At 36.2% G+C, this 25,626-nt stretch overlaps 1 protein-coding gene across 1 annotated transcript in view; it reads right to left on the bottom strand.

The window, feature by feature from the left end:
- Positions 1-23,843, bottom strand: part of ALKBH8 (alkB homolog 8, tRNA methyltransferase) — a 49,484-nt gene extending 25,641 nt beyond the window's left edge. Inside the window, exons 1-6 of the mRNA XM_016207456.2 lie at positions 23,708-23,843; positions 20,603-20,840; positions 16,778-16,909; positions 16,026-16,121; positions 14,286-14,390; positions 12,914-12,984 (exon numbers count right to left, since the gene is read on the bottom strand). Coding sequence (XP_016062942.2) covers positions 12,914-12,984; positions 14,286-14,390; positions 16,026-16,121; positions 16,778-16,909; positions 20,603-20,840; positions 23,708-23,836 — 771 coding nt within the window. The 5' untranslated portion in view covers positions 23,837-23,843. The remainder of the gene's footprint in view (positions 1-12,913; positions 12,985-14,285; positions 14,391-16,025; positions 16,122-16,777; positions 16,910-20,602; positions 20,841-23,707) is intronic.
- Positions 23,844-25,626: the final 1,783 nt, after the last annotated feature.

Raw genomic sequence — 25,626 nt, 5'->3', positions numbered from 1 at the left:
AATGGCACAATAGAGAGCAAAATAAATATTGCATAACAGAAAAGTAAGCTTGTAAAGAAAAGATGCTAAATTGGAGACACTTTAGCCATCACTGAATATTCAATATTCAAGATGTATAATGCCAAGCTTAAATAAATGCCTATGAGATAATACAATCATGCTTATGTGTTTGCACTGAGAAAATTGCTATCAGCTCTCATTTACCATAATGTAGTTTCATTTGTTTTCAGGATCTGTGATGGAATCCACCACCTTTCAAAAATGGACTCTCAAAAGAAGAGTCAATCACAAACCACTTTTGTAAAATTAAGTTTTACTTTGTGTATGATAAGGCTATAGAGGTAATGAAATATATTAGCTTAAATTTTTTTTTTTAGATTTAATTCTTTCTTACTTGTTAAGAGTCTGTTTAGTAGGTTACACTCAACAAATGTTTTGAATAAGTAAATGCATTCATCATAAACAATTTATTCGAAAAAATAAGGTGGCACATGTTACATTTTGGGGCAGAAGACTCCCTAAATTCCATTTATTTATTTTCTGGGCTTTTCTCCTTAAGCAAAATAAATCAACAGATTCATAAGCACACATAACCAAAATGAGACAGCCAAAGTAACAAGAACAGTAGCAGTCACGTGTATGTCTTCCTGGGGCCCTGGACTGCTCCTTGTAAGAACAAATGCACGTACTATAGTACCTACCAAGATCTATAGCACAACCATAAAATAGATGGTTGTTACATAGTGAGAGACTACCTCACACCTGGCAGAACAACTATCAAAAAGGCAATAACTAACAAGCGTAGGCAAGGATGTGGAGAAAAGGGAGCCTTGTGCACTGTTGGTGGAATGTAAACTGGGGCAGCCACAATGGAACACACTATGGAAGTTCCTCAAAAATTTTTAAATAAAACTACTACATGACTCAGCAATTCCACTTACAGGTATTTATCTGAAAATAAAAACACTAGCACAAAAAGATATATGCATTCATTGCAGCATTATAAAACAACCAAGACATGGAAGCAACTTAAGTGTGTATCGATGGATGAATAAAGAAAGAAAATGTGATATATATATACATATATATAAATGGAATATTATTCAGCCACAAAAAAGAGAGAAATCCTGTCATTGTGACAATATGAATGGACTATATAGGCATTATGCTAAGTAAAGTAAGTTGGACAAAGACAAATAACCATATGGTCTCATTTCTGTGTGGAATCTAAAAAAAGAAAAAAAATGAACTCATAGATACAGAGAGCACATTGGTGGTTGCCAGAGGTTGAAGAGGGTGGTAAGGGGGGGTGAGGGGCAAAATGGATGAAGATGGTCAATAGGTACAAAGTTCCAATTATAAAAACAAGTCCTGGAATGTAAGGTACAGCACAGTGACTATAGTTAACAATACTGTAGTACATATTTGACAGTTGCTAAGAAAGATCTTAAATGTTTTCAGAAGGGAAAAAATATTTTAACTATGTATGGTGATGGATGTAAACCAGACTTACTGTGATTATCTCACAATATATACATTTATCAATAAATTATTAATATCTGAAACCAATATAATGCTATGTCAATTAAATCTCAGTTAAAAAGAAGGGGTATGGGGGGAGGTAGAAGAGGGTATAGTGGGGAATAAGTTATGATGAAAGCAGTCTTGCCTTGGGTTGATGAATACACAATGTACAGATGATGTACTATAGAATTGTACACCTGAAACCTATGTAATTTTAATAACCAATGTCACCCCAATAAAGTCAATAAATTCAATCAATCAATAAATAGCTACAAGACAAAAAATTTAAAAAAAGGTAATTGCTGGTGGTGATGATCACGGTAATGATAGTGTTGGTACTAGGAGTGGAAGCAACAGTAGCTACTATTATTATTATTAACTGCTTTCCATCTCTTTATGACAATTAAAATTTAAGAATTATATGCCAACTTCAATTTATGGCAGAAAGCACAGAAATGAAAGCACTTGATGGTCCATTAAAATAAGAGGAATGAGCTAGAACACAAGTCTCTTGACTTGTCCAAAGCTGAATCCAGTCGCAGTGCAAACATGTATGGATATGGAAACAATACATACAGGCTTTAACTTTTTCCATTTCTAGCACTGCACTGGAATATTTAATTGAATGATGATTAGAATTGCCATTGGGGTCCTATATTACTTCACTTCTACTTATTCTATGTCTGAAAGATTAATCTGAAATCCCACTGTCTTTGGAGTTGATACTATACAGATTTAGCATTTCAGCATTTTCTAACTCAATGGTTCAAAATCCTACCTAAACGTCACAATTGCCTGTGAGCTTTCTATAAATATAGAAAACCAGACTTCATCTCAAACACTCTGAATCAGAATAAACCACAGTACCTGCTCTGGAAAAATATATTCTAGCAGGGAAAACAGAAATAAACCTTAGGGACCTCAAATATTCAAATATCAGACACAGGCTATAAAACAAAGATGGGCCCTAGCAGGTATGGCCCAGTAGTTAGAGCATCGGCCCTCAGGCTGAAGGGTCCTGGTTTCAATTCCAGCTAAGGGCACATACCTCGGTTGCAGGCTCCACCCCTGGAACAGTTGGAGAGCATGCAGGAAGCAACCAATCGATATGTCTCTCTCACGTAGATGTTTCTCTCTCTCTCCCCCTTCCACACTCTCTGAAAAGCAATGGCAAAAATATCCTCAGGTGAGGATTAAAAAAAAAGGTGGTTATCATGTTCAAAGATATAAATGATAAGCTTGAAAATTTCAGCAGAGAACTGGAAATGATATTTTTTAAAAGACAACAAATCTGAAGAAAAAGCAAATACATATCCTAAAACAAAACTACCAGGACCGAAATTAGGCCATCAATGAATAGGTTTAACAGCAAGTCAGATGAAGCTAAAAAAAGACTCAGTTTCAAAAGAACTTATTTGGAGTCAAGCATAGAGAGACAAAATACAGAAAACAAAGCAGACAGGGTAAGTGAAACAAGGAATATAGAAAAAAGGTAAATGAAGAGAGAGAATGGGATAGAGGCAAAATCTATAGAGATAATGGATAAAGGTTTTCTAAAATTTACAGAAAAAATCCACAGATTCAAGAAATCCAATAAATGCTAAGCAGAATAAACAAACCCATCAAAATAAGCAAAATAACCTGGCACATCAAAATAAAACTATGGAAAACAATAGATTAAAAAATATTAAAAGAAGACAGAGAAACCAAGGCTACCTTCAAAGGTAACCAGGGCAACAAAGTAAGCCAGAAGAAAGTAAATGGAAACTTTAGTGCACTGGAAGAAAATAACTGCCAACCTCAAATTCTATACCCAGTGAAAATAGCCTTGAAGCATGATGGTGAAATAAAGACACTTGCAGACCAAAAATAAAATGGAGTTAGCCAACAGCAGACACAGACAAAAGGAAATTTAAATGTTGTACATTATACAAAAGGAAAATGATCCCAGATGGAATGTTCACTACAAAAAGGAATAAAGAGCAAAGATGATAAACAGGTCTAAATGAACATTGACTATATATAAACCAAAGAAATACCTTTCTTAAAAAAATTTTTTTTTAATTTTTATTTTTTATTATTATTGTTGAAAGTATTACAGATGCCCCCTTTTCCCCTCAATGATCCCCTCCACCTGGCATCTACCTCCCCCCCCCCCGATCTTCTCCACACTATTGGCTGTGTCCATAGGTCATGTATGTATGCATCTAAGTTCTTGATTACTCCCTCCCACACACACTCCCCACCCCACCTTCCCTCTGAAATTTGTCCAACTGCTCCATGGTTCTATGTCTCTGTATCTATCATTCATCAGTTTATTTTGCTCATTAGATTCCACATATGAATGAGATCATGTGGGACTTGTCTTTCTCTGACTGGCTTATTTCACTTAGCATAATCCTCTCCAGGTCCACCCATGCTGTGCCAAAGGCTAAGAGAGCCTTCTTTTTTACAGCTGCATAGTATCCTATGGTGTGAATGTATCACAGCTTTTTTATCCACTCATCTACTGATGGGCATTTGGGTTGTTTCCAGACCTTAGCCAAAGAAATATCTTTAAAAATTAAGACAATTCAAATACACAATAAGAGTAGGCGAAGATTAGAAGGGAGTAATGGAGTTAAAGTATACTAAAGTTCTTATATTTTTCATCAAGAAAGTAAAGATACCAATTAAGTTTAGACTTTGAATGAATCTCAAATAATTCTGTTTAATGAAAGAAGCCACATTGCAAAGAGTACATATTGTATGATTCCTGTTTTAAAAAATTCTGTAAATACTAAGTAATCTAAGGTGTTGAGGAACAGGTGAAGATGAAAAAACCTTTGGGGATGATGGATATATTGTCTTGAGTGTGGTGAAGATTTCATGAGCGTCTATATAAATATGTGCAGTTTACTGTATGACAATTATACCTCTAGAATTATATGTTTAAAAGAAAATGATGTGGGATATAAAACAGTGCTTGAGAGCAAAACTCATAATCTTCAAAATACATGTCAAGAATATTTCCCAGGTTCTAAATTAATCAATTAGTGGACAATTAGCCAGAGCAGGACACCCAGGAAGAGCAAAAGTTTGTTTTATTTCGTATGGAAGAATAAAAGTGAGTGGTAAATGGCTGACAATGAAAAATAATGAGTTTCAATTTAGAGGAAAGAAAATGTCACATAGAGAATTGGATATCCAGGTCCAAAATCTGAGGAGGAAAATCAAGGCTGGAAATATTTTTGTATTTCCCACATTGTCTGAGACAATGCTGGTCACATAAATGAAAGCTCTTATAACAGACACCCATTAACCAATCAATATGCTCCATTTCTTCTGTAAAGCACACTCATGCCCTGAATGCTTATTGCTAATAGGCAACTCTCCAATATGTTCATGTAATTCTTTTCTCATCAGTTGAGCTGTATGCTTACCAAGTCAATTGAGCATGTTCCCAAACCGCTTTTTGCTGGCTACACTTGTTTTGCAATTATTTTATTTAATTAAAATTATGTAAACCAATGAAAATCGAATAAGACAGGTTTTCCCCCCTATAAAAAATTAAGTTAAATGTTGTTGACTCAGTGGAAGTAAACAAATTAATAAACTGTTGTAGATGTGATTCAATAATAAAATCTTAAAAATAAAAACAAAAACTCAGATGGATATCTTTAAGCTTTTGTTTCATTTTTAAAAAATGAAAACTGGAAACACAAGGCAGACTGTGGACCCTCACAGAAAGAAAGGCCCTACATCAAAATATTGGTGAATAAATTTATTTGTAAGTTAAAATAAAACGTTTGAAATCTGTATGTATCTTTTATTATTATTATTCCCCAATTTAAGTGACTTTTCAATTAGCAACCAACCACTGGTTCCAGCTAATCTTCTAAATGGGCTTCCACTGTAGTTTTCTACACTCAAATGATAAATTTTATTCTAGTTCTACAGTATAGCTGGAGTGGTACAATGCTGCTGTCTAGTTACAAAGTAAATGCACAAATTCTAAATGACAAAAGAATTGGTACTCTGAAGGCTCCAAATAAAGCAAAATGTTCTATCTGATGATGTTACACTATGAAACAGACTGCAGCAGACTTCTGGCTGAAATAGGTTTATCTCTGCCATTATCCTCACTGTCTGGAGCATGAATAAAGGAGATCTTACTCCATATAAGGGAGATAAAGAGGACATTAAGAACTGCCAGCAGAATCTCATTTGTCCCATTTACACAAAAGGGAATTTTGGCTTCCAAGAGATCTTGAAAGATGAGAAAATTATACAAAAACAGGAGATCTGCAGAACATAACTTGGTAGGGAAAATGCTGAAAAGTGGAAATAGAATCCAATGAACAAAAGCAAACATGATCAAACAAGGTACAGCTTTTATTTCTGGCCCGCAAACCAGCAGATCTACTTGTCCATAGAAATTCTGAATGTTAGAGACACTGGATAAAAAGGAAAAGATTTTGCCCAATGTCATGGGGACTGTACTATGATGCAACTAAATATCCCATTTCGGAATTATGCTTTCTTACCACATCTACATCAATATACACAACCATATAGAAATAAGGCCTGGGATGGGGGGTGCAGGGTGGGGGGGATCAATGGAAAAAAAGGAAACATTTGTAATACTTTCAACAATAAAGATAAATTAAAATAAAAAAAAGAAATAACCTTGGCAGATACAAAGCATGCACATGCGCGCACACAACTGCAAAAGAAATATACTCCCACTAGGAGGGGAGATCCTGATCCTTTTAATGCTAAGGGCACTACTGAGAGGATGAAAATTATCACAAGTCATAAAGGATAAAGGGACATGAAGCTTATACAGCAGAGACAATACATTTGACAGAACTTCAGAAATGTAAATATTCCAAGGACTATCAGATAAGAATAAAGTCTGAGGCCTGGAGTCAAGATAAAAATGGGAAGGAGAAATTACTTGGCTTCTGAGGCTGTAAATACTCTATTGATTATATGCAAATTTGAGGGCTGAATCTGAGGTTGGAGGTGTGGTCAAGCATGCCCAATATCCAGATAGTATTTGTCGTTTTAAGCTTTATAAATAAAATTTCTTTTTCCCCCCAGTTTGTACTGAATATCAGAAAATAATGAAACATTTGTCTATTAAAGCAATAAACTCCTAAAAAAGAAGTACTCTGTGAGTCATTCCTGACAAATAGAAGCGATGAGAATTGCTCCAGCATCCAAACATCCCTGGGGCAAACTACACAGAGACCAAGCAAGAAAAAAACCAAAACAGCTATAAAACCATTCAGCTGGCAGTTGAGAAACTGAGCAGCTCAAGACATTTCACAAAGAATTTTTATTCAATACCCTATTTCAGGAGGTCAAGCAGGACTCAATAACTACTGACACTGTTGGGAGTAGAGATGCTAATCATGCTCTGTTAACCGTAGTTGTGAAAAGGGGGAGGGCACCTAATAGGAATAGGACCATAGCTGTTTAAGGATTATTCACCTTACTAACTATAGATATGAGGTTTCTTCTTATAGACCCTGGGAAACTGGAGGATGTGCTGCAAGAAGAAAAACAGCTGTAAAAAGATAAGAGGCACATTTGGGCCTGGATGGGTCCATTGCTCAGAAAAGAAGATGCATTTCGAGAACAAAGGATGTCCTTTGATTTGGTTGCTGTGCCTGGAACCTGACCCCCCTCCAGGAGTTTACCTCAGTAATGCAGACCATTCTCTGGTCCTAGGAACTGGCAGAACTGGGCTTTAACATCACTGAAAATGAACTACCTTGTTATCAGACTTCAAGATCCTGGAAGGAAACACATGAACCACAGACCCTACAGCCACCCTTCCCCCTGCCACGTTCCCCTTGCATGCCGCCCTACATAACAAGCCAGATAATAATGGAAGGGCAGAGTAGAGATTATGTGGACAAATCCCACTGCTCTCCCATTTTGCTAGCAATAATGGAATAAACACTTATATATGATTCAACCTTATCTCTGCTTAATTGGCTGAAGCAGCGACAGGCAGCCCGGAACCACTGTGTCTGGTTTCAACATGAGCCTGGAGACAGAACAGGTAATATAATGATAGATGTAGCCCTCTAGTAGGCATTGAATAGACAGAATATTCGTTAACAAACTACATAATAACCCAGGTCATTCAGTAGCAAAAGTCATAATAAGAAATATGCCAGGCACAGAAAAACAAATATCACATGATCTCGCTTATATGTGGAATCTAAAGAATATAATAAACTGATGAACAAAATAGATTCAGTGGCATAGAAGCATGGAACAGACTGACAAATCTCAAGAGGGAAGGTGGCAGTGGGTGGGGAGTGATTAACTAAAGAATTTATAGGCATATATGCATAACCCATGGACACAGACAATAGTGTGGTGAAGACCTGGGGCAGGGAGTGGATGCAGGGTGGAAGGGGTCAATGGGGAAAAAAGGGGACTTCTGTAATACTTTCAACAATAGAGGTAATTTTTTCAAATGAATAAATGAGAAACAAAACAAAAAAAAAGAAATATTTACTGATGAACCAACTTCTTATAAAATTAGTACTTGTCCAAATATGTCTCTGTTGAATACCACCAGCTATCTCTACCCATTGTGGTAACCCTTTTAGTCTTTCAGGGGATCTTGATGCTATAAATATTAGCCAATGCAATGCAAATAAAAAAAAAACTGAAAGCGTAATTCTTGCAAAAGGCAGAAGACCTCCTGAACTTGATGAAAGGGATGTCACTGAATCACTTAACATCTGAAGACCTGGCAGAGTCAGGACTGTTATAACTGAAGAAAAGAAAACAACAATACACTATCAGTGCTTCAAAATGAAATAATTTAGATTACTAAAGGATTAAGAGAAACTCTGAAAAAACTGATACTTTAATAATTTTTTGTAGGGGAAAGGTTCTTTATAATCAAGCCATAAAAGTTAACTGCTATCTTATTTACCACAAAAACAATACTAAAAAAAGGTATATAATAACTCATTCTCTGTTCTAAAATTTAGTGCATATTAGAAATATAATTTAATGTAGTTATATAAAAAAATTTAAACTATCTTCATAATTTTTAGTTTTATTTTTCCAGATAAGTCTTAATCAAAAAAAGGTTTTCCTTATTTACAATAAGTTTGGTTTTGGTTTTAAGTAGATGTACATTAAACAGTCATTTTTATCCTTAGCTGACCAAGTCTTATGGTACTTGCTGAACTAATTATTTGTCCAATAACGTGCCTAGTTCATTATCACAAGGAGGTTTATGTCAAGGGTGTATCTCAAGGCATGCCTGTGCAACCAAGGCAGGCTGCATTTCACAGCAGAACAAACTATCAGAGAGGGAATATGTAAAAGCAAAAGCCCACCTGACTTCACAGGGTGTATATCATCCTCACATGTCCTGATGCATCCATCCTACCCTTGGTGGATATTTTCCTATGCTAATCTTAGGTAGGGAAGCAGCGAGCATCTGGGAGGGAAAGAACCTGCTCACTTGATTAAATCACTGAGCTAAGCCAACAAATTAAGACTTTGGAACTAGCCTTCTTTAAAACATCTTGTTATATGAGATATTAACTTATTTTTGTTGTATAATCATTTTATTAGGGTTTTCTGCAGTTACTGCAGCTAAAAGCATCCTAACATATACATATCATAGAACATGTGTACATGTATCATATATATATTGGTAATACTTCTGGAGGCACAAAAGCATTATAGAAGATTACAATCTAATTGTAGGGGAAAACTAATAAATTTGAAAATTTCAGGTTTGCTATGGAATGTACAGAATTTTTTAGATGAACTATAAGTGTTTTAAGAAGAATATGCTCAAGTAGTCATAAAGATAAGGCATTCAAGTAATATTTATATAAAAGTTAAGAATACCACATGGAAGCACCTTGTATTAGAGCATTTAAGAGTCAGATCTTAGAAATTTTGTGGGAAAGGGAAGAAAGTAAAGAGTTAAACATAACCTTAAGGATTTTAGCCAAAGAGAAACAAAACAAACACTAAAAGCAAAGCAAAACAATGGTGCCACTGACAAATTACTACAATGAAATAAAGCTGGAGTAGACAGTATAGTAAATTTCTTAAAACAATTAAGGCTGTCAAGGGTGAGAAAATAAAGAAAAAGGGACAAAAGTGTGAGACCCAGCCCTGGCTGATGTGACCCAGTTGGTTGGAGCATCGTCCCATGCACAGAAAGGTCACCAGTGTGATTTCCCATCAGGGCACATACTCAGATTCGATCCCCAGTCGGGGTGCATATGGGAAGCAACCAATCAATCGATGCTTCTCTCTCTCTCCCTCTCCCTTGCTCTCTCTAAAATCAATAAAAACATATTTTTAAAAAAATAAAGAACTTGAAAAAAAAGGTATGAGACCTAGACTCTAGGTCTGGGGCAAGGAGCTAGGAGAGAATTAAAGTAATTACACAGCATTAAGAACAAAACAGAATAGCACAAGATGCAACAGTGGGTAAATGCAGAAATAAAAGATGAAAGTCATCTTTCTGGTGACTCCCTGAAATCCAATTTCAAGGCCATAAATACATGAGCTTTCCTTTGTTCCAGAAGTGAAGCTTTCGAGTAAGAAGCCCATGCAACACACCTTAATAAGCCTTTACATGTATGGAGTGCTCCAAGGTTGAAAAACATTTTAACATTCATTAACTCATTTCATTCCTATCACAATCCTTCAGCCAGGCAAGCAGTATTATTAATGCCATTTTACAGATGGAATTAAGGGCCCCAAACATAACAGACTGTTTTAAATAGTATAATAAATTTAAATGTTTAGTAAACATTTTTTTTCAAAACTGAAAAAGATTCACTTCCCCTCAAAAAAGCTATCTTTTATAAGAAAATCGACTGTTCTTGTCATAACTTATAGAATGCCTGCTTTCCTGCTATTACAAAGACGGCTTTAACCAAAAAAACCATCATTCAAACCGTCAGCTAAAAATTATATGCCTCTAGAGACACCAAATGGAGAAAATGATTACAGCAGATTTTCAGTGCAACTAAAGGGCAAGTTTCCCCTTCTTTACAACTTTTAATTGAAAACTACATAATGACCTTGTAGGGTGTTGGAGGAAGCCTCAGTTCCCATTCCTGTGTCTCCCTAGAAGGGGAGAGAAGGTCCATAGGAGTGAAAGTACAGGAAGAGCACACCTCATTTTCCCCACTCCTTCACTTCTGACTCTCAGAAGAAAAGTCATGCCTTCGCTGACTGGCTGGTTAGCCTGAGGCCCAGCTGGCGGGGCTGAGCCCTCTCCCCTCTCTTTTTCAGATCCAGCTGGTTTGCAGAAGCTATAAAGTGCTCCCTCACGTCCACGGTCATAGGGGCAGCCTCTGACTCTATGAGGGGGGCGTCCCATTGCCTGCCTGGGCCATTGGTGAGCTATGAACAAGTCCACTGGGCAACAGATCTAAAGCCATGTTCTTCCATGTTTTCTCAGTAGTTAAGCTGACACTCTGATGTCCATTTAGCTTTTGTCTCATTTATCAATCAGTTACACAGTTGGGAGAAAAAGACAAAAGATGTTCTGTAGTGGCCCCTAAAGCAACAAGCCAGAACAAGAGGTGAAATGCAAATAAACCAAACAGAGAAGAACTCTTTCTTTTTCCTTCTCATCATCATCATTTTTGAAAGCACTTAATAAGAATTCACACATGTAGTTAATAACATAGTTCTGTGTTATCAAGCAAACAGCACTACTTTCTAGTCAGAGTATCAACAGGATCACACAAGCTCAGCAAAGGTTAAAAAGCCAAAGCACTGAAGGCCTAGTGATGGGAACTACACAAACACAAACAAATACTAGTAAATAGTACTCGGTTCTAGGAACAAAATCAGATTTTGAAGCAACTCTAGTTAGATTAGATGACCTCATATTTAAAGGATTCTTCTATATTTAAAATTCTGATTTCTATCTAAAACTCTACCTGCAGTTCGCACGGATCACTTTAATTCATCTTTTTTTTTTATCCTGACTCCAGGATAGTTTTTCCATTGCTTTTCAGAGAGAAAAAGAAACATTGCTGTGAGAGAGACACATTAATTGGTTACCTCCTGCATACACCTCACCAGGCCAGGCATGGAGCCTGCAAGCGAGGTACGTGCCCTCGGCTGGAATCGAATCCGGGACCCTTCAGTCCGAGGGCTGATGCTCTAACCACTGAGCAAAACCGTCCAGGGCAAAAATCATGCTTTCGATAGCTTCTTTTTTTGTTTGTTTTATTGGGGCAACACTGGTTAATAAAATTATATAAGTCTCAGGAGCACAATTCTATAATACATCATCTGTATATTGTATTGTGTTCACCAACTTAAGGCAAGTCTCCTTCCATCACCACTTGTCCCCCCTGTATCCTTTTCTACTCTTCCCATCCTGTCTCCCTGTTAATCACCATATTGCTGTTTGTCTATGAGCTTTTTTGTTTTTGTTACTGTTTGTTTTTTTGCTTTCGCCTTTTCGGTTTTTTTATAGCTTTTTTAGCAGTTCAAGTAAAGTGCAGCTATGAAAACAAGTCAATGAATAAACATAAATCTCTTACTCTTCATCTGTAAAAATACAGACATTTCCTTGTACTACTCGAAGTTTTTGAAGGGACTTAATCAGGTAATATATGTGAAAAAATTTATCAAAATTCCAGACACATACATTTTGTTTCCTTTTTCTATAGCCTGAAGCTACTATCTTTTGCCACTAGATGGCAATGCTGCTTCAGTAAATTATGGCACCAAGGGAAGTCTGAATTTTATTTAACTTTTAAAAGTAAAATGTTAGGGGTGGGTAGGTGAAAGTGGGCAAAGGGGGGATAAATGGGGACAGATAGAGACTTTACCTTGGGTGATGAGCGCACAATGCAGTATGCAGATGATGTTTTATTGTACACGTGAAACCTCTGTATTTTATTTTATTATTTTATTTTTTAAATTTATCTTTATTGTTGAAAGTACTACAGATGTCCTCCTTCCCCCCCCTCATTGATCCCCTCCACCATGGATATTTTAATGAACCAATGTCACCCCAATAAATTCAATAAAAATAAATAAAATTTTAAAATATTGAAAATAAAAAATAGCTGGCACATTTTTTTGAATAAAAAAATAAAATCAAAATAAGTAAAAGTAAAGTGTGTAAAAAATTAAATTACAGGGCTTTTCCTGGCATTTAATAAGCTTATAGATAAAACTTTCAACACCTAAAAGAAGCTGTGATAATTTCACATTCTGTAAGAAATAGAAGTGCTAATGGTGCCTTTACTTTTCATTTTAAAAATCTTAATTCATTTGAATTAAAAAATGTGAGAAATCCTATGAAAAGGGCATTGTATAAGGTAAAAACATTTGTTGATAGCTAATAAAAATATCTATAAATATTTACCTCTGACCCCAAACTGAGAGAAATGATCTCATCTTCAAAAGCAGAATGTGTGTCAATATGAGGAGGAATTCCTAAGACAAAGACAGGATAATATGTTACTTCATTCTCCCTCTCAATAGATTCAAGACAACTCTAAACATAGCTTCACACTATCATGGTGAAAACACTGTCTGATAAAACCAGGAAAATACTAGTTTTAGTTAAAAGAAAAGATTTAGGGTCAATGTGACTAATAAATAAAAGTAAATTAAATCTACACTAAAAACATCTCAACTTCATGTTCAAGTGCCATTGAGACTTGATTCTAAAATCAAGACTTGAAAGTCACTGCTTACCTCGGATATGTATTCAACCCCAGCCCAAGAGGAAGATACAAAGGATAAATAACAAAGTCATTTTTCCCTTAAACACTGGATTCCCAAGAGCAAAAGCAATAGCCAGGTGTGAAGGCTAAGCAAACAAATAATTAAGCTATGGTTTCCTCCACCAATCTCTCAATCTATGTTAACTGAGCACCTCTTAAGTGAAAGGAACTTTGCTACATGGTGAGAGTATACAAAGCAAATAAGACAGTCCCCGTTTAAGGAGCTTACAGACCAATGCTAAGACTGATTGGTAAATAAGCAATCATAATATACTATATATTATATATATAATATATAATGTATAATGTATAATGTATAATATATAATATAAGAACAGGGGGGAGAAAACATAGCTCCTGCATTAATAAAACTTTTAAGATCATTTGATTACTACATATATCAGATGAAGATGCTGCTAACAAGTGTAAAGAAATCAATAATCTAAAGACTTTTCATGAACATGTCACCCTAGAATTGTCTTCCACATTCTCAACAGAGAAAAAATAACAAGATCATCCAACCAATTAGCCTTCTTCTCTGTTCAGGCACAGCTCAATTCTACGCGACCACAATAAAGCGAGTATCACTACAAAGTGAGTCATAATCGTTGGCTGAAGAGCCTTGCCTTCAATTTGTAAAAAGCACATCTGTAGTGCACAATAAAGTGAAGGCCATAAAACAAGGTATGCCTGTATTTGTACGTTATTTGGTTTCTTCCATTATACATGTCTTCTATGTTTTTAAAGCAATCTTCTCCCTCTAAATAAAATATTGAGAGGGAAACAAAAAAAGTCACAAATAGCAATTGTGTCAGCTTGTTTGCACTTTGAGATGCAAGTTTCGCAAGAGACTGACATAGATTCGCAAGGGATTCAAGTCAACACAGCAAAACATAAGCAAGTTACTCTAAGAGTTTGAGCTTAAAAATGATATCTTTGATCTTAGGGAGTTACACAATCTAATTCGTTATGAAATTTTACTGAAATTTTAAAAGAAGAAATACTCACCATGCCCAGGTTCATACTGGTTCACAGTCAACTGATCAGGTTTATGTCTAATGAACCCTTCCTTCAACCATTTCTCCAAAATGCTATCACAAATGCCAGGAAGACCTGAAGTAATTTATTATAAAGGTGAGACATATCACAGTATTTACTTTGCATGTTTTACCCAAGAATAAAAAAATAGTAACTGTGATAAAAATCATACAGCTTTTAATAGTTAGATCCAAATATAACAATAAATCCACAAGCAAAGCAAAATATAAAGAAAATCTTCCTAAGAATCTCTGTTATTATATTGATTTTTATCAAATTAAACATCTAAAAATAACAATTCTGCTGACTATAATTTTGATATTTTGTAAAACAGCAATAAAACTATAAAATTTACTATATTCTATACTGGAAATTAAAATGACCACTTACTTTTAATTTTAAATTATTCAATTTATTTTAAATTTAGTTATTTTAAATGATTTCTTTTTTTTTTAATCCTTACCTGAGGATATTTTTTTCCATTGCTTTTCAGAGAGAGTGGAAGAGGGGAAGAGAAAGAGAAAGAAAAAGAAAGAGAGAGAAAAACATCGATGTGAGAGAGACACATCGATTGGTTGCCCCCCTTACGAGTCCTGGCTGGGGCCGAGAATTGAGCCTGCAACTGAGTGAGTGCCCTTGGCTAGAATCGAACCTTGGACCCTTCAGTCCACAGGCTGATGCTCCAGCCACTGAGCCAAATGGCTAAGGCAAATTATTATTTTTAAAAAAAAACACTTTTCAAAGTGGAACTAACTTAGTTTCACTGGAGTCATAAATGTTACTTCATGAAAGAAGGGAACCCTTAAATAAAACCAGTCATAAAAATATAAATAAATTAAACTCAAAAAAGAATTCTACCAAAGCATTAATATCCATATTATACAGTAAATTCTTACCAATAAATGAGACAACCATTAGAAAAAACTGGTAAAGTTTATGAAAAAGAATTCACAGGAAAAGAAGTACAAATGGCCAACCTCACTACTAATCAGGTAATTATGAAGTTAAAAATTTTACAATTACCACATATTGGTCAGGGTAGGTGAAAGGGGTGCACACTTGGTAAGAATATCATGCATAGTTGTTTTAGGGGGCAATCTGTCAGTATCTATTAACATTTTTAAATAAACATAACTTTGACACAATTCTAATTTACTACTCTCCCTTTAGAAACTCTTGCTTGGTGCATAAAGAGGCATGTATAAAAATTTCACTGAAGCACTACTGAAAAAGCTAAAAAATAGAAATAACTTAAATGACTATTAAAAGAGAACCGACTAAGTTATTATTGTTATTCAATAAAATAAAAAACTACATAAGGTCTCCAAGATAAAGGGACAAGAACAAGCTGGAGTAATACATAAAAATATGACTTATAAAATATACTACTACATATTAACAACTATCCACTCTTATCTTTGGATGTAAACTCATTTTGTAAAGGTTTGGAAAAATACATACTAAACTGTTAATGGTACTACTTCTAAGAAGTATGGAAGTACAGACAGTGTTCAAGAGAAATTTTAGCTTTATTTATATGTGTGAATTTTTTAAACACAAAATTGCACTATTTATCTAACTAAGTTTTAAGTTTAATCAACTGTTTTGAAAGTTTACCTAAAAATGACAAATGAAACACTCTCAACTATGATATACTTCTAATATATTAAATCTTTTTTTCTGGATCAGTACTGATTAACAATTACTTACCCCCAGATAATGGCTTATCTTTATCTACATTGTTATTTTCATAGTGGAATTCATAACCAAAATGCTTCACTCTTCTGTGCTTTAAGGATTTTTGAACTGTATGAAGAGAAGAAAGTAAACTATTAGGGTAAAAATAAATTTCATTCCTTCACGTATTCCCAAGTCAGCATTATGAGTAAGGATTACTTTAGTAATGGTAACTTTTGTTGACTGCAAAATTGTCTTTAATAAAATTAACCATTCTACCACATATCTGATGTTCTTTTAAGTCTAAAATTTTAACAAACACTTAAAGAGTTTCACCCAATCAATCTGAAAGGGCTAAACATGTACACTGCCACTCACAGGACTGCTAATGATCCGGAAAGAGTCAGAGTAACTAATTTGCAGATATCTCCAGGAGGCTCTCACTACATAATGGTAGGACAATGAACTGTCGATTCCTCAAAGGAAATCTGCCTCACATAGGAAAGGAACAAATAAGATGATATATGTATAAATGTTAGGTCCACAAATGTCTAATCAATATTAATAGGTTTGGAGTTTAGAATGAATAGCGATGTAAATGTTATTTATTATTAATGCTACTAAGATTTGTTGGTATGACTTGACCAACATTGGATCCAGGCTACTTTAAGTAATTTTGAGGAAATATCAGAGTTGTAATAAACCAAAAGAGGAGAAGAAAAAAACGATCAGTAACAGCACTTTGCAGACACTTTTAAAAATCAAATTTTAAAGGTTTTACTTACAATTTTGATTGTCCGTATCCTCTGTCCAATTAACACTATCCAAAAGCAGTTTCTCATCCTCAGAAGAAATAATTTCTTCCACTACTTTGAGGCCTGGAGGTAAGGCTTGGAGCCCCAACTCCTTCCATTGTGCTGTGGGAAACAAAGTCAAAATAGTCACACACAAAATTTAAAGTTCCTATATGCAAATAACTCCATCCAACAGCCAGTTATTAGTTCATAAAACTCCCAATCCTCATTTTATGAAATAAGAATGCCAAAAGGCATGACATATTAAAAGGGCAAAACAAAGACCAAGATAAAAATTGTGATACATTTTATCCACTGCAATTACCAACAGCAAAGAGAATAGTATTTACTTAAATATTCTGTTTGAACCTAATTGAGTCATTTTTTAAATCTCACTAAGAAACTAAGTTTTTAGGTTCCAGTCAAGACTGCAGTGTAGGTAAACGTGGTACTGGAACCTCCCACAACCACCTCAAAATTACAACTAAACTACAGAACAACCATCACTCAGAACCATCTGAAATCTAGCTCGACAGAAGGCCTACCACTAAGGATATAAAGAAGGCACATCGAGACTGGTAGGAGGGGCAGAGGTGTGGAATGAGCTGATCATACACCCACATGTGGTAGTTAAAAACTGGGAGGGATATCTAGACTGCAGAGGATCCCCCTGAGGAGTGAGGTCCCACCTCCATACCAGGACCCCAGGCAAGGATTCCAGTGCCAGGAAGAGAAGTCCTCCTAACTTCTGTCTGTGAAAAACACTGGGGATTGTGGCTAAGTGAGATGCAGGGCAGCTGGAGTCCCAGGTGTTCCTCTTATAGAAACTGCGCAGAGACTTAATCAGACTCATTCACTCTAAGCTCCAGCTCCAAAGGCACCAGGGATATTTGGGAACTGAACTATCCAGCATCAGGGGGAGAGCTGGGGGGGGGGGGCAGCTTTCTCCTAGACAGAAGTGCTCGCAGATGCTACTGTGACTTTTCTAAGCCCTCCCCCAACAGAGATGGCAGGGGGGTACCATATATGAGTCTCCATCAACCTAACTACCATTGTACACCCCAGCCTGGAGATTCCCTGAGACCCTACCCCACCCAACTTGCAGGCCCACCCAAGCCCTTTCCAGTGGTTTTTCCATACAAATGGCCTATCTTAGCTCATGCTCCAGACTTTCCTAAAATCTCAAACAAACAGCATTTGGCCTCAGCATGCCTCATACCTCTAAGTGACCCCAGGCCTGACACAGGAGCAGTCAGCCTTGGTTCAAAGCTTGGCCTCTCCTGGGCACCTCCAAGGCCAGCACAAGTAGCAGCCATCTTTAGTAGCAGATCACTTTAGTAGCAGATCACTAGTAGCTCATGTCAGGTGGGCCCAGGCAGAGCACAGGTGGCAGTGGACATTGGCCTGTACCTCCCAAGAGGCCCCAGAGCCAGCAGACCAGGTGGACAGCTTCAGGCCATGTTAAAGCACCTCCACAAGGAACACACTCAAGTGGTGGACTCACCCAGCACCAGCAGTCCCGCTGAAGTCCTGCTCTATAGGGTGGGCCCCTACACAACTGATCCTCCATGGTGGTCGAAGCTAAATTCCTCCTACTGGGGTGCCAACAGCAATCAAGGCTCAACTACAGTAAGAGTAAGTACACAGCCCATACTAGGGGTGCACCTGGAGTGCTCAGCTCAGGTAATCAAGGAGGCTGTGCCACTGGATCCTACAGGACATCTACTACATAAGGCCACTCTACCAAGCCCAGGAGATATAGGAGCTCTACCTAATACACAGAAACAAACAGAGGGAGGCTGCCACAATGAAGAGACAAAGAAACACACCCCAAATGAAAGAACAGAACAAAACTCCAGAAAAAGAACTAAACAAAATGGAAACAAGCAACCTACTAGATGCAGAGTTCAAAGCACTGGTTATAAGGATGCTCAATGAACTCAAGGGAAGAGTAGACGAACTTAGTGAGAACTTCAACAAAGAGATACAAACATAAAAACAGAGACAGAAACTATAAAAAAGAACCAGTCAGAAATGAAAAATACATTAATTGAAATGAATACACTACAGGGATTCAACAGTGGAGTAGATGAAGCAGAGGATCGAACCAGAGATTTGGAAGATAAGGAAGCAAAATACACCCAATCAGAAGAGAGAAAAAAAAAAAAGAAAAAAAAAGTCAAAAAAAATGAGGATAGTTTAAGGAGCCTCTGGGACAACTTCAAGCATACCAATAATCACATCATGGGGGTACCATAAGGAGAGAAAGAGCAACAAACTGAAAACCTACATGAAAAAATAATGACGGAAAACTTCCCTAACCTGGTGAAGGATATAGACATACAAGACTGGGAAGAGCACAGAGTTCCAAACAAGATGAATCCAGAGGCCCACACCAAGACACACCCATAATTAAAATGCCCAAGGTTAATTACAGAGAGACTCTTAAAAGCAGCAAGAGAAAAACAGTCAGTTATCTACAAGGGAGCTCCCATTAGGCTGTCAGCTGATTTCTCAACAAAAATTTTGTAAGCCAGAATGCATTGAGAAGATCTATTTAAAGTGATGAAAAGTAAGGACCTACAACCAAGATTACTCCACCCAGCAAAGCTATCATTTAAAATTGAAGGACAATTCCCAAACAAGAAAAAGCTAAAGGAGTTCATCACCACCAAACCAATATTACAAGAAATGTTAAAGGGTCTTTAAGAAGAAGAAGAAAAAGATAAAAAATATAAATAATAAAATGGCAATAAATACATACCTATCAACAGTTACTTTAAATGCAAATGGATTCAATGCTCCAATCAAAAGACATATGGAGGCTGAATGGATAAAACAGAACTCTTACATATGCTGTCTACAAGAGACTCACTTCAGATCTAAAGACACACAGAGACTGAAAGTAAAAGGGATGGAAAAAGATATTTCATGAAAATGGAAACAAGCAAACAAAAAAAAAGCTGGGGAAACAATACTTATACCAGACAAAATAGACTTCAAAAAAGGCTATAACAAGAGACAAAGAAGGACCCAGCAATTCCACTTCTGGGTATGTATCCAAAGAAACCCAAAACACTAAATTGAAAAGACATGTACATCCATATGCTCATTGCAGCATTATTTACAATAGCTAAGGTAAGGAAGCAACGTAAGTGTCCATCCATAGATGAATGGGTAAAGAAGAAGTGGTGCATATGCACAATGAAATATGACTCAGCCATTAAAAAAAATGAAATCTTGCCATCTGCAACAACATGGATATTATGGTGAGTGAAATAAATCAGAGAAAGACAAATGCCAGACGATTTCACTTATATGTGGAATCTAAAAAGAAAATAAATGAACAAGCAGAAGAGAAAAAGGCTCATAGATAAAGAGAACATTCTGACAGTTGCCAGGTGGGAGGGGGCAGGAGGGATGAATGAAAAAGGTGAAGGGATTAAAAAATACAAAATGGTAGTTACAGAACAGACATGGGGATGTAAAGTACAGCATAGAAAATATAGTCAACAATATTGTAATAACTATTTATGGTGTCAGATGGATATTAGATTTATTGGAGTGATCACTTAGTAAGTTATATAAATGTCTAATTACTGGGTTGTACACCTGAAGCTAATATATTATTGTATGTCAAATGTAATTGGAAAATAAAAAATTAAAGTAAAAAAAAAAAAAGAAAGAAGGTTTCTCCTAAGATCTACAGTATGCTCCTCTATAAACAAGCTGGATTATCTATACATACTTAGGTATAAAAAGTAAACTCAAACAAAAGCAAGAACTAGTTTTAAAAAGATACCTGTATGATAATACCTTTTTCCACAAAATTCAAGTACAGAATGATCTTTTGTCCTAAATCATCCACTATTTTTTGTCCATTGAGGGTAGCATAGGCTTTCTTGGATTCTTCTACAGTTTTGTATGTTACAAATGAGTAGGGCTTATTAGGTGGCATTGAGAGAGCATCCACCTGTCCGAGTTTCTCTAACACTGGGAGCAGTTGGTTCCTACTCACGCCATTACCCAAACCACCATTGGCAATGACCAGGATCTTAAAGAAACAAAAAAAGAAAGTTAACATGAATAATTTATATCAACCTGTTTATTTTTAAGGGATATTTTTAAATTAGATAAAATAAGATTATTTTTAAATAATATTTCTACAAAGGAGTAATTATGAAGGAAAAAAGGGTTTCCTTATAGTGGTTATTTGGTTTTCTAATTTCATACAAAGTATGTAACTCAACTTACTAAATATTTGGGGATTAAAATGTACTCCTATGTTGTAAATAATACTGATTTTTAAGCAGTCTTTTCAGTAAAATATTCATTTCTTAATGACCTTCATACAAATTAAAAGGTAACTTTTACTGTTCATAAATATCATTTGACATAATGAAAGGAGGAGGGAGAAAGAAGGAACAAGGGGTTACTGATACTTGCTTTTTGCCAGACACTGGCTCTCTGCTTTTACCTACTTAATGCTCATTAGCATAATCTTCACAACAATTCTATAAAGTGGGCGATTTTAGCCCCACTTCAACAAGGAAGCAACTGAAGGTCAGAAATATTAGGTTAAGGTAGTGATTAGGAGCAGCTGGGTTTCAAGCCTATTTCTGTTTCCAGAATTCACACTTTTGGAATCACCACTACATGGTATTTACTACAAACTAAACGTAAAGGCAGTGGCTCAAAGAAAAACCAATTACAGATTCTACTGAATATAAAATAGGAAAATTTTCCTCTGTGTCTGAATAATTCACTTTGTAAATAAATTTTTTTCTGTTTTAAGTTTCATGCTTACTTTGTCATTTACAGTCCTGCACTAAATTTTATTCAAGGGATTCTGATGATTAAAGCCTAGTGCCCTTCTAGCATCTGTACTTGAAAAAACATTCTACATGTTAAGATCCTTATGATTCATGACTGCTAAAAACTTTGTAGCATAACAAAAAGCAAGGGTCTGCTGAGGAGCTGAGGAAGATGGTGAGGTCTGACTTGAAGAATACTAGTGGTCCCCAAAGATGCTGTCTACCCCGGCCGGGCGTGGCTCAGCGGTTGAGCGTGGACCTAGGATCCAGGCAATCAGGGTTTGATTCCCAGTCAGGGCACATGCCCGGGTTGCGGGCTCAATCAATGACTCTCTCATCATTGACGTTTCTATCTCTCTCTCTCCCTTGCCTTTCCTCTCTCTGAAATCAATAAAGATATATTAAAAAAAAACAACAAAAAACTAACTAAAAAATATTAAAAATTGAAAGAAAAAAAAGATGATGTCTAAGTGATTTGCATGCAATTCTAAAAGTAAACCACACAAAGCAAGTTCAGTGAGGGGTGGAATTTATTTCCTATTACATGTGAGTTATACAATATAATTAAATGTAATAATTGTGTTATTTATAATTTTCGACGAAGCAGTTTTCCCAGTAATATGAAGTAGAAAATCCAGAAACTTTTTAAAAGTTATCTTCGGTCCTGACAGATCCCTGACTGCTCTAGACAAATCTCACAATGGCTCTAAATTTGCTCAAAGGCACCTATATTAATAATACATGATGAGAAGAGCATTTGCTCACCCCTGATAGATAATATATAATTAGAGGTCCTTCCATAACTTTATTCCCTTCCTTTAAAAATATTGTGAGAAAAATATCAAGCCTAAATAAGATGATACTTTGGAAGCCACATAGGTAAGAATAAAGCTTCCAGAGACCCAAGGGAAAAGACAGGCCCAACCAAAAAACAAGCTGCAGAGGCAGCCAGGACACCGCGCCCACTTCTTTTCCCACCACTTCTCTTCACAACTAATGTAAGGAAAATAGAGCAAGTTACACTCGGGAAGAAACGAGAACAGGGTACGTCAGTGTGATCTTCTGAACGCCACACAGCTTCAGTGGCTCTTGGCAAAACATATGCAGACATATTAACCCTAATCTATTATCTATCCCAACCTTTTTAAAGGTACGTATTTGATTTAAACTCTCTGAAGTTATTAATAGGGAACAAAAGCTAAGTAAGGGCCTTTTGCCTGCTAAATTTCAATCTCCCTCAGCACAGTGCTCCTTCCTAGCGACGATGCAGCACAGAGCACAGCATACGCATGGTACGAGGGAAGAGCATCGGTCTGAGTCAGGAGGCCTACATTTTAATCCCACCTTCACCTTCTCGGCTGTTTGTCTTTGGCCCTTGGTTAAATGACGGCTAAGCTTCCTTCCTACTCTTATCCTATATCATAAGAATACCTTATATTCATATGGTACCGTAATGACTAATAAGTACTGTCACATACACATCTCTTTAGAGTCTAACAATCCACTGGGATAAAAAAGTATGCAATACTATGTCCTCACAAATGAAGAAAGCTGAAGTCAAAGGATGCTGCTCATGTCCAAATATATATATACATATAATTTAATTATTGCCATAATGAAAAGGCTTTGTAAATAAAATCTAATAAATAAAAAATGTTTTATAGCATATAATAAAAATACTTTATAGTACAGAGGAAGTTAGGAAGAAAAGAAAGACTACAAAAGATCTAGCTTTAGGTTGAGCCACCTAATATCAATAGACATATCACAACCTCTCAAAGCCTTCGTTTTCCCATCTATCTCATAAGGATTTTCAGGGAATTAAATATAATAATGAATATAAGTATGCTTTATAAACTGTAAAGAGTTGTACAGTTAATACAACTTCCTCTCATTCAACCAACACAATCAATGGAAATTCAAACTATATAAAGCTATGCCCAAAAATAGAAAGTTAGCAAGTCCTAACATGTATAGTTAATACAGATGTAATATATGACTGAACAATAACAGCCTTCTTCTCTGAGCAATTATTAACAAATATTACTCTAACATGTTAACATGGCAATACATTTGCATTCAAATGATAATAGTAGTCTTAGGTCACCTGAGTGGCATAGGATACTGTTTCAATGCCTTCATGTCTCAGCAAAGTATGCCTGGCTTTAATCTGTTTCCTTAAGAACTTCTTCTCAGTTTTACTGAGTTTGCAATTCTTTTCATGGTTGATATCCATGGCAATACTGAAAAAAAAAAGAAATACAAAATGTCAACCTTAAGAGTCCTGAAGGGACAGCTATAATGATGCTATTCATATACTCTATAGTTTATAAATATTTCTATGTAACAATTTTTTAAAATGCTTTCTTGGCCTTTTACCAACCAAGAGAAGTGAGAACAAACAGATGCATGGACAATAAAGAAGGTAACAAAGAGGCAAGAACATCCAATAGCATTCTATGGGGTTCTACAAAACGTCCCAATGCTCTAGCTCTATTAAGTGAGCTATTTTACCATAGGTGATGATCCCTTTACTATGAAGTTCTAGGTAAAATGTGTCACAGACAAATTTCACAAACATCATGTTAGGAAAGAAAAAAAGAATAAAACATCCCAGCAGGCATGGCTCAGTGGTTGAGAGTCGACCTATGAACCAGGAGGTCACAGTTCAATTCCCAGTCAGGGAACATGCTTGGGTTTCAGGCTCAATCTTCAGTAGGGGGCGTGCAGGAGGCAGCCGATCAATGACTCTCATCACTGATGTTTCTGTCTCTCTCTCCCTTTCCCTTGCTTTCTCTGAAATCAATAGAAGCATATTTTTTAAAAATAAACAAAACAAAAATTTCACAGAATATACAGCATGATTCCATTTACATAAAGTTCAAAACCCAAAAGTAAGGCATATATTGTTTAGAAATATATGTAGCAAAATGCAAAGGACATGATAAACACAAAGTTCAGGAGGGAAGTTTTTCTGGGAGAGGAGAGAGGAATGTGATATGAAAGGAATACATCCAGTCATCAAAGGTATTTCTTAAGCCAGGGAGTGTTAAAAGGGGAAGGGAATGAGGTCAGAAAGTTCTAGGAGTCAACACTAGACAGGAAGGAGGTAGCTAAATGGATATTTTTAACATTGCACTAATTATAATGGTTTATTCTAATGTTTGTCCCCTTCCACTGGACTATAAGCTCTTTGAAAACAGGGGTTACATTGTATTTTTTTGGTTTATTTCCCCAGAGCCTCCTGCAATGCTATGAGACAGTGTAACAACAGTGTTTAAGGGTCCAGGTTCTAGGTTCACATCTCAGCTCTACCACTCAAGCCCATCCTGTGTGAGTTAATTATTTCTGTGCTTAGGTTTCTTCATCTATAAAATACCAACAGTAGTGCCTATTCTTGGCACATAATTCCATTCAAACCCTGTACTAAAAACTTTGACCAAACTCTAGCATGGCTTCAGCAGCATAAGCCGTGTCCCTAGGATGATCCCAGCTACCCATTAGAATGCCTGCCTGAAAAAACTCAAAATGCTGCCAGGAAATTTTACCCTTCATCCTAGCAACATGTGACCATGGGCCCTTCACCTCCCTTTCTTAGAGCACTCACTAAAAAGGGCTTACAGTTGTGAATATGTATCTCTTGCAGCTCAGAAGTGTCTCTAAGAACCATTCCTTTGAAATATAATCATCAGAAATGATAGGGCCGGCCTGTCTGTCAGTCCCTGTGGCAGGACAGAATCCAAACTTTGGTAACTGCCAGCAGCAAACACAGCTGGCCTAGCTGCATTTGCACTGACCAACCTTTTGTATATTTTCATGTCTCTAACTCTACCGAGCGCCCCGTTCTACCCCCTCCCCATTCTCTCATTAAAACACCCAAATCAGTTCTGCACAAATCAAAATGGGTTTGTGCAGCTCTTTCCTCTACTGTCAGTAGTTACTAAATAAAATGTTTCCACTGCTTTCACTAATGTCTGGCTGTCTTAATCTTTGACACTACCTCATAACTTTGTTAAAGGGATTAAA

Source organism: Miniopterus natalensis, chromosome 11 (genome assembly GCF_054644295.1).
Source record: "Miniopterus natalensis isolate mMinNat1 chromosome 11, mMinNat1.hap1, whole genome shotgun sequence".
Lineage (NCBI taxonomy): Eukaryota > Metazoa > Chordata > Mammalia > Chiroptera > Miniopteridae > Miniopterus > Miniopterus natalensis.
The sequence above is the reverse complement of the archived record's forward strand: the minus strand, read 5'-3'. Positions and strand labels throughout refer to the sequence as shown.